Below are 8,691 nucleotides of genomic sequence, written 5' to 3'. Positions count from 1 at the left end.
TGTGTGTGTGTAGTTTATTTACTTTTGAGAGAGCAGAGTGTAAGTGGGGGAGGGGTAGAGCGATGGAGACAGGCTCCAGGCTCTGGGCTGTCAGCACAGAGCCTGACGTGTGACTCGAACTCCAGAATTGTGTGATAATGACCTGAGCCGAAGTCGGACACTCAACTGACTGAGCCACCAGGGCGCCCGGGAATTCTGTATTTTCTGTGTTTTTCTTGAACATGCAGGTCCTTGGAGGCATTTCTAACTCGGGTGGCCGCCCGGTGGCGTGTAAATCATGTTAGCTCCCAGCTCAGTGCCATCTCCTCCTTCCAAAATGCATTCCCAAGACCCCAGGGACAGTGAGGGGGTTGGGATCAGCCCTTGGGGAGGACAGTGCCCCCGGGGGCCAGCATTTTCCCGCCTTCGTGTTGGGTTCTTGCCCTCTGACGGGAGATGGAGCGCTTCGAGCCCGTGGTTACGGTCACCTGTGCTGCGAAACCAGCCACCCCGGAGGAAAAGCAACGACAGTCCCTCTGTCCTCTCCCTGGGCTCTGGGGTTAGATCGCCGGACGGCTGGGCCCGGAGCCGCCGTGTCCCGGTGGGCTGCTCTGCAGCCTCCCGCAGGCCCAGCGCCGCCACGGCAGGGACACGTGGCAGGGTGGCCCCGGGGAACCCGTGCTCCCACAGCAGCTCACGACCCAGAGGTGAGTGTCCCAGGGGACTCCGCAGAAGCCGTGTGGCCTCGTCTGACCCACACTCAGCAAGAAGCGAAGAGCAGGCTGGAAATCACCGTCCCCAAGGATGTGCTCACCAAAACTTCCATTGGGGTGGCTATTATCAAAAATCAGAAAGCAACAAAACTCGGTGAGGATGTGGGGAAATCGGAGCCCCCAAGCCCTCGTGCTCCCCGCAGAACTGCGGGTGGGCAAGCACGCGCCCCCACGGCTCCCTGCCTGGGTACTCGCCCCAAAGAGAGGGAGCGAGCGTACCGCCGGCACCGCTCAGAGGCCAGCGGTGGGCACACCCCGGGTGTCTGCCAGTGGAAGAGCCGCTGAGCACGCGTGGTCTGTTGGCACGGTGGGGCAGCAGGCCCAGCCGGGAACGCGCCCTAACACCCGCGACACAGGCACGAGCCGTGGGAAGAAGCCCGACGCGAAGACGGACGGTGTGTGACTCCACCTGTGTGGACAGCGCGGGACAGTGAGTCCAGGCACACTGAGCGTGGGGAGCGCGCACGGGGGCAAAGGTGGTGCGTTTGCTTTCAGAGCTGACGGGATCTTTTGGAAATCGATAGAGAAGATGGTTGCACAATATCAAAGGAACTCACTGCCTCTGAATTGCACAGTTTAAACCTTTTTAAAAGTTTACTTATTTATTTTGGAAGAAAGAGAGTCCTTGCTAGCAGGGGATGGGCAGAGAAAGCGAAGAGGGACAGAATCCCAAGCAGGCTCCGAGTCATCAGTGCACAGCCCCGCACGGGGCTCGAACTCAGGAACCATGAGATCATGGCCTGAGGCAAAATCAAGAGCCAGATGCTTAACTGAGCCACCAGGGGCCTTTGAATTTTCAGCACGTAGAGACATGGTTGATTTTATGTCATGTGAATTTCACCTCAGTAAGAACACATAAGTCATAAATAGATAAACTTTAAAGTAAAATTTCAGGGGCTCCTGGGGGGCTCAGTCGATCAACCATCCAACCCTTGACTTTGGCTCCGGTCATGACCCCAGGGGCCGTGGGATGGAGCCCCACATCAGGCCCTGCGCTGAGTGTGGAATCTGCTCGCGATTCTCTCCCCCCCCCCCAGTGCCCCCTCCTGCTCGCTCGCTCTCTCTAAGCTAACAAACAAACAAAATAATCGTTTTAATCACAGAGCACCATTCCTGCCTGCAGGTCGGACCCTGCCACGTTCTGCTGAGAGCAAGTATTTGATCTGCTTCCCGAGAGTCGGCCATGTCCGCTAACACTAGAAATTAATCACAGCTTCTGGGAAACACCAGCGAGCGACAAAACGGATCCGTACGGAATGGCAGGCAATTCAGTATCGTGACTCTGGGGATGCACGGGCGGTGGGCGCCCCGCAGCCGGAAGAGAGGGGATGTGCCCGGGCGGGGGGCAGGCAGAGCCGCAGCGGTGACTCTGGGATCTGCGCGGGAGGGGACGCGCACCGTGGCCGTAAGCGTGGCGGGGACAGAGATCGCGGGGACCTCACACAGACACCACACGGGGACTGAGCACCACTGGGGCGTCAGTGCAGCATTTAGTAATGAGGTGACCTGTGAGGCGAGCCAGCAGCTCCAAAGGGAGCCCCAAGTGCAGGCCTAGTGAGCAGCCCAAAGGGACCCCCAAGCCCACGCAGAGCTGGCCCCTCCGCCTGCAGGCCAAGTTCATCTGCACGTCCACGGCCGGGAGCCGTCTTCGAGGCGCTCAGCCAGGCACACCCCTGAGGGGCGTGAAGGGCTGGGGGGAGGTCACCAGGCCCGGCCTTGGCCGGCCGCCACCCACAGGCCAAACCCACTCGCCTGACTTTGCGGATAGTCTTTTGGCCCCAGCTCGTCGTCCTGTGTCCTGCAGCCTCGCCAGGCGCTCTGGCCCTCTGCAAGGACCTTGGTTTCGTGTCACTCCATTTGGGAGTCATTTGGTGCAATCGAGGCACCGGCTCAGCCCGCCGTGCGACAGCTGAGGCTGGGGGACCGTGCGTGCCCTGGGCGGAGGGTGCAGCGCGGCTGGTGGGCGTCAAGGCCGCAGCCCCACCAGCCCTGCTTCTCCAGAGCCCAGCGAGCTGGCGCAGGGGACGTCCAGTGGGAAGCATCTGCCAACCTCAGCCAGCTGACATCTGATGTCAAGAATTTGCTAAGTGCCCACCAAACAGAGCGTCGCTTATCAACGGGGTGTGCACACCACATCTCGTCACACACGTCATGTGACAGTGACTTCGTCATCTCCCTGCCCAGCCCTACTCGCCTTCTGGAGGGGACAGGGCATGGGAGACCTGGAGAGACAGGGAGACTCCACAGAGAGCGTTTGCCGAGCGTGCGCCGCGAGGACCCGACGCAAGGACACTCCCGGGCACACAGTAGGTGCTTGGTCAATCCCGGCCTCCACGATGGCCCAGCAGGGCCTGAAGCTCGGAGACGCTCACGGGCGGGAGGGGCCCTGCACCCGCGGCCCGCTGACCAGGAGGGCGGGCCCCAAGGGCAGTGTGGCAGGAGCTCCCCCGAGCGCCTGCCCTGGGGCCTCACCCCTGCGTTTCTACAAAGGGACGTGATTCTGTTTTAAGCTCCCGTCCTGACTGGGCAGAAGTGGGGTCTCCGTGGGTCAGAGTCCCCCTTTCCGCTGGGGCAGGTGGTGGGACACATGGGCCGGGGAGAGAGGAAGAGTATCTGACACCGGGGTGTCTGTGCGGTGATGGGGTGACCAGCGGTGGAGGGGAGGCTCCCCCAAGTGGAGGGATGAAGGCGGGCAGACCTTCCAAGGGAGCTGACCCTGGAGTCAGGGTCACACACTCCCGCAGCACCCAGGACCCCCGAGTGGCTCTTGTACTGCCCAACACCCTGCACGGCCCGTCACCCCCACTGTGCTCTCCTAAGGACGCCCCCCCGCCCTGCTGCCCCTGGGTTCTGACCCCATCCAAGGCCCCTTCCTCCTCCACTTCCTACTCTGGAGGAAGGACTCTCTCCCCTTCTGGCAGCCACGGCCAGCCCGGGGTCCCTGAGACCCGGCATGCTGGACAAGCCCTAGGAGAACTCCTGAATCCCGGAGAGCTGCTCTCTCCCCCGTCAGGCTCACCGCAGGGAAGGGACACACGGCAACATCAGGGGCAGGGCCCGGGGCAGGCCCAGGGGCCCCCCAAACACACACCTGTGAGGTCCTCCCCTAGGGCTGTGGACAGAGTCAGCTCCCCGGCCCCGACGGGTGGCAGCGCACGCGGGTCACCCGCCTTCGCAGAGGGCTGTGGAGCCAGTGGCTACCAGCCCCTCCCGAGGTGGAGGGGACGCCGTGTGGCCCAAAGCCCCCCACGACGTGCACGTGGACTCCCAGTGGCCAGGGTACTCGGGGCCCCAGGCCCTCCCTGGAGCAGGGCAAAGGCCGGCCCTCACTTCGGACCCAGTTAAATTCCCCACCAGACACACCACCACGGCGGACGGCAGCCTGGGGGACGGGCCTCTTCCTACAGTCGCAGCCCAGGCGCCTTGGCCCGACCCACGTGTCCACCGAGGTTTCTGGTTCCTGCTGGAGAACCAGGGCTGACCCCGCTTGGAGTGGCCGCCCATCCTCAAGGTGGGGCGTGGCCCTGGAGGGCCTGTGGGGGCTGGCCTCTCAGATGCTGCCTTTCCACGGACTTAATTATGAAGCAGGTGCTGGGAAGAAAGTTCTGGAACTGGATCCAGATGGTGGACACACAGCATAAATGCACCAAATGCCACTGAATCATACATTTCAAAATGACTGACTTCTATCAGGTGAGTTTTATCTCTACTTTTAGCATAAGTATATCCCAAATATCACATAGAACACACTTCTTCCAAAAAGGTATTTAGTGTGTATTTCAAATTTCCCCCAAAATTGATTTTTAAAAACTTTAACTCAAGCTAGGGCGTGACAGTGTCCCCAGCTACAAGCAAACCTGTGGTGGACTCTCGTGTTCCCTCGCCCTGGCCCCGGCCGGTGGGGCGGTAAATCCTTGCGGGTTCGTTCCTGAGGGAGGGAGAGAGAAATAGGGCAGGAGAGAGCCGCGGAGAGTGGAGACAGCACACGGTATCTGATCAAGCCTCTTCTTCTGTATTCAGAAAACACCTTATCTTATAAAAGTTTCCAGGCGGGAGAACAAGGCAGCTGACCTAGGTCGGTTGTTAGGAAACAGGCTTAAGGGATTAAGGCTGGAGTAAAAGAGGAACCAAACTAAGGTTTTTAGCACAGCACTGAAGGGCGATACCACCCTGCCTGTGGACGATTGATCTTTGTTCTTCTGGCTGCTCCTGACAGGGAGCCGCTCCCCTGCCTATTTTTGTAATTCCCCAGGGGAGTGACATTTCCGGCTAGCAAATGGCCGAGCAGCTGAATCTTTGCAGCTTCCCACAGTGGACCCGGCCGGGGCCTCCGGGCTGAGGGCAGCTGCTGCTCAGGTGGAGGCGTGGGTACCAGACGGGGCACAGCAGGCCAGGACTCCTGGGGGGGGGGGGGCGGGGCGGCTGCCCCTGAGACCGGGACGGCAGTGCTGGCGCTGGGAGCGGTGTGACAAGGGAGTCGCCCCAAGCCTGGCAGGTTCGCAGGGAGCACCCTCGGAGTCTCCCCGGTGCCGGCTTTCTCGAACTCGTAATTAGCTTTGCGTTGCTTTTGTAACTTAAAAATGATAAAACCAGATTGTGTTTTAATTGGGGAAAAGGCAGCTGCCTCCCAGGAAATAAAATCACTGCTGTGCGGCCCCAGGGGAGCCCGGAGCTGCCCTAGCACCTGCAGGGATGCCCCCGGGCACAGGCACGGAGCCCAGGCCCCCCAGGAAGGCCGGTCCCGAGAGACTTGCAGGAGGACACACACAGGCGCCAGCCGCTGTCCTGGGCACCGGGACACCCGCGGACACGGTGACGAGGCACACGGCTCCGTCCTGGCAGAGGCCACGACGCCGGCAGTCAGCACCTCGGGGAGTCGGGTGGGTCTGCGGGCCGGGAGCCCCCGGAAACGCAGACCCCGGCCCCAGGCCGGCATTTGTACTCCCATCCACCCTGACCTCCCTCGGGTGCTCGGACCCCAGTGGGGCCGCCCTGCTGGCCTCTCCATCGGTCCTTCCCTGCCCCACGTCCCCTTGGCCACCTACCCATGGGGCCACCCGGACCAGAGGTCGAGAAACACCAGGCCGATGCCTAACGTGCAAAGTGTGTCTGTCCGGGCCCGGGGGTGAGGGCTGCGGCGGCCACAGCGTGTGTGCGAGGGAGTCCCCGGGCCCCCTACGATGAGGAAGGTTACAGACCAACCATGAAGCCGAATTTGGAGAAAACCGAGAAAACCTGCTTAGTAAGAGTTTCATCATTTTACTTTAGAAAACCACGAGGACACTTCCCTCGACCAGTGTGAGGCCTCAGCCCTTCCAGGGCCGCACCCCTGCTCGGGGGTGGCAGGGACAGCCTCCGACCCAACTCTTCGGGAGCCAGGCTGCTCAGGACCCTCCAGACCGTTGACCACAGACGTGCACTGTGCCGGGCACGTCCTGGGCCCCAGGGGACCAGAAGGGCCAGGTCAGTGACGAGCTTCCCCCGGTCTGTGGGATGGGCGGCAGGAACAGCCCACGATGTACTGGATGGCAGTGGGCCGTGAGCTTGGCAGTGCCCGTGCGCATGCACGCAGCTGTTCAGACAGGATGCTGGGCACAGGCCTCCCTGAGCCCTCCCTCGGCTTGGGGTCTGAAGGCAGGAGCAGGGAGGAAAGCTGTGGAGAGGGCAGTGCAAAGGCCCAGGGGCAGGAGCCTGCCAGGGAGGGGTGCCAGCATCCCTAAAATCACACAGGTGTATAGAGAACGGAGGCACCCCTTCACCACTGGCCCAGAGTCCCCACGAGGCACCCAAGGGTCCTGGGCCGGCAGAGCACTCCCTAGAGACCAAACTGGGCAAACCGCTGCCTGCGGTGCCTCCAGGGTGCTCCCGTGGGGATGGGGAGGGGACGGGGCTGAGACGCCAGCACTCAGGTAAGACGCTGCAGAACCAGTCCCCTCCCCAACTCCCCCCACCACCTGCATCCCCGCCAGGGCCCCCAAGCCCACGTGAGCCGATGTCACTCACGTGACTCCCCAAACAAGCAGTTTTTAAGAGGAAACCTGGAATCGTGGCTGGAGGAGAACCAAGCCCGCCGGCAGAAACGGGGCCTCGGGGAGATGAACTGGAGACACGGCACGCGGCCGGCCTGCAGCCGCCGGCAGCCGCGCTGCGCAGGGGCACGCGGGGTGAAGGGGCTCTGCCAGCAGCCGCCTCTCGTGGGGCAGCGCGCCCACCATGGACCTGGGGCCACAGCGACCGGGGTACGGAGACCTCCTCAGCCTGCCGGGGAGTGGGTGGCTGCGCTCTCCGTGCTCCCCACGCCTGGCCAGGACATGGAGCCCTCGGGGTTGCTCCCAGGTCACAGTCCAGGCGCAGCGGGAAGGGGGACCCAGACCCTCCTTGGATGCAAGGCGCCTGGAGGAGTCGGGGCCCGAGGGGTCTTGCAGTGCTGGATGGAAGCCCCCGCCCCCACCAGGCTTCAGCAAAGCAAGAGCCTCCCGGTGGAGGGCAGGTGCACAGCAGGCGTGGGCGGCTGCAGGGGACATGAGGTGGCCTCTGTGCACTGCTGGCACTGTCACCACCAGCCCGCAGGCCTGGAGGGGAGGGGGCGCTCAGGTCAGCTGAGCGTGAAGTGCTGGGCACAGAGGTCATCGGGCCGGCCCAGCAGCCCCTGCGCAGGGAGGAACTCCAGGGGCACAGATTCCTGGCTCGTCTTCTTCAGGTCCCGCTCGAACACCTACAAGGGACAGACAGGTGCTCCCACGCCGCCTGGCCCCTGCACCCCGCCGCCCGGCCTCAGCCCCGCCCCCTCACCTCGAATGCCGTGAGCTCCAGCAGCGGTGCGATGCTGACCTCAGGCACCGACAGCACCTGGTTGATGACGCTGGCGGCCTGCGACACCTCGGGGTGGTAATGCCGCTGGAGGGTCTGGAGGGGCACACAGGACGTCACCACCGCCTCCGCAGGGCACCCGGCAGGATCAGGATCGTGCCGGTGGGAAAGCCCCCGGGGGGGGGGGCGGGGGGCCGCGGCGGGGGAGGAGGCGGCAGGCTCACCTGCAGCTCCCACAGCGAGCTCTCCAGGGCACGGCTCTGGGCCGGGTCCTCCTCCTCGGGGTCGTACGGGTCGGCATTCAGCTCTAGGAACCAGAGCCAGCCCTGCTCACCACCTGTGCCCTGCCCTGGCTGCTGGAGGCAGCCCCCCCTCCCCCGCACTCACCAGGGCCCCGAGGGCGGTGCACCAGGACCCCGCAGGCCGGGTGTCTGCGCAGCAGGTTGCAGATGAAAGGCAGCACCATGAGCAGGGCCTCCGGGGGCGCCGTCAGCGCCAGGCGGGACAAGCGCTTGGCGAAAGCAGCCACCAGGTAGGCAGGCAGATGGCTAGGCGGGACGGTGGGTGTGAGGGGTGCCCAGCCTCCCGGCCCCCCTTCTTGGGCCTAAGCCCCCTGAGTCCCCTTCTGGCACTCACGAGGACGACAGGAAGAGGTCGGCGAGATGGAAAAACCGAGCCCGGTACTTGACATGGAAGACAGATGGGTCCAGCAGAGCGTAGAGCTTCCGGTAGAAATCGGGGTACTCCCTGGGAGCACGGAGAGGCGAGGAGCGGCGCGCAAGCCAGGGAGGCGGGGGGACCCGGAATGAAAAGACAGGTCATGGCTCCCAGGGGCTCCGTCTCGCCCAAACTTCCCCTGCGGCAGCCCAGGGCTGGGGGAGGACCCACAGGCAGGCGTCCTAGGTCGACACTCACAGGTTGTGCTTGTGAATCAGGATAAAAAGTCCATTCAAGGCCAAGAGGCTGATGGCGCCGCCTGCGGACAAACGTGCAGCTGAGAAGCCCCGACAGGGCCAGCACCTCCGCCCCCAGGGGATCTCAACAGAGCTGGGGCCCCCCCTCTCCCCAGCCCTGCCCGCTCAGTCCCGCCCAGGAGGGGAATGGGCCTCCGGCCTGCCCCCGACCGGCC

The 8,691-nt window shown here is 63.5% G+C and overlaps 1 protein-coding gene and 1 long non-coding RNA gene across 2 annotated transcripts in view; one reads left to right on the top strand and one right to left on the bottom strand.

The window, feature by feature from the left end:
• Positions 1 to 4,728, top strand: part of LOC115278471 — a 16,204-nt gene extending 11,476 nt beyond the window's left edge. Inside the window, exon 4 of the long non-coding RNA XR_003902909.1 lies at positions 1,876 to 4,728. This is a non-coding gene — a long non-coding RNA (uncharacterized LOC115278471). The remainder of the gene's footprint in view (positions 1 to 1,875) is intronic.
• Positions 4,729 to 5,995: 1,267 nt separating this feature from the next.
• The window catches only part of NOC4L (nucleolar complex associated 4 homolog), a gene marked incomplete at its 5' end in the record, with an annotated part of 5,537 nt that continues 2,841 nt past the window's right edge, over positions 5,996 to 8,691 (bottom strand). Inside the window, 6 exons of the mRNA XM_029921640.1 lie at positions 5,996 to 7,467; positions 7,545 to 7,658; positions 7,787 to 7,869; positions 7,950 to 8,110; positions 8,199 to 8,309; positions 8,478 to 8,538. Of these exons, the coding sequence (XP_029777500.1) occupies positions 7,348 to 7,467; positions 7,545 to 7,658; positions 7,787 to 7,869; positions 7,950 to 8,110; positions 8,199 to 8,309; positions 8,478 to 8,538 (650 nt within the window). The remainder of the gene's footprint in view (positions 7,468 to 7,544; positions 7,659 to 7,786; positions 7,870 to 7,949; positions 8,111 to 8,198; positions 8,310 to 8,477; positions 8,539 to 8,691) is intronic.

Source organism: Suricata suricatta, chromosome 14 (genome assembly GCF_006229205.1).
Source record: "Suricata suricatta isolate VVHF042 chromosome 14, meerkat_22Aug2017_6uvM2_HiC, whole genome shotgun sequence".
Classification (NCBI taxonomy): Eukaryota; Metazoa; Chordata; class Mammalia; order Carnivora; family Herpestidae; genus Suricata; species Suricata suricatta.
The sequence above is the reverse complement of the archived record's forward strand: the minus strand, read 5'-3'. Positions and strand labels throughout refer to the sequence as shown.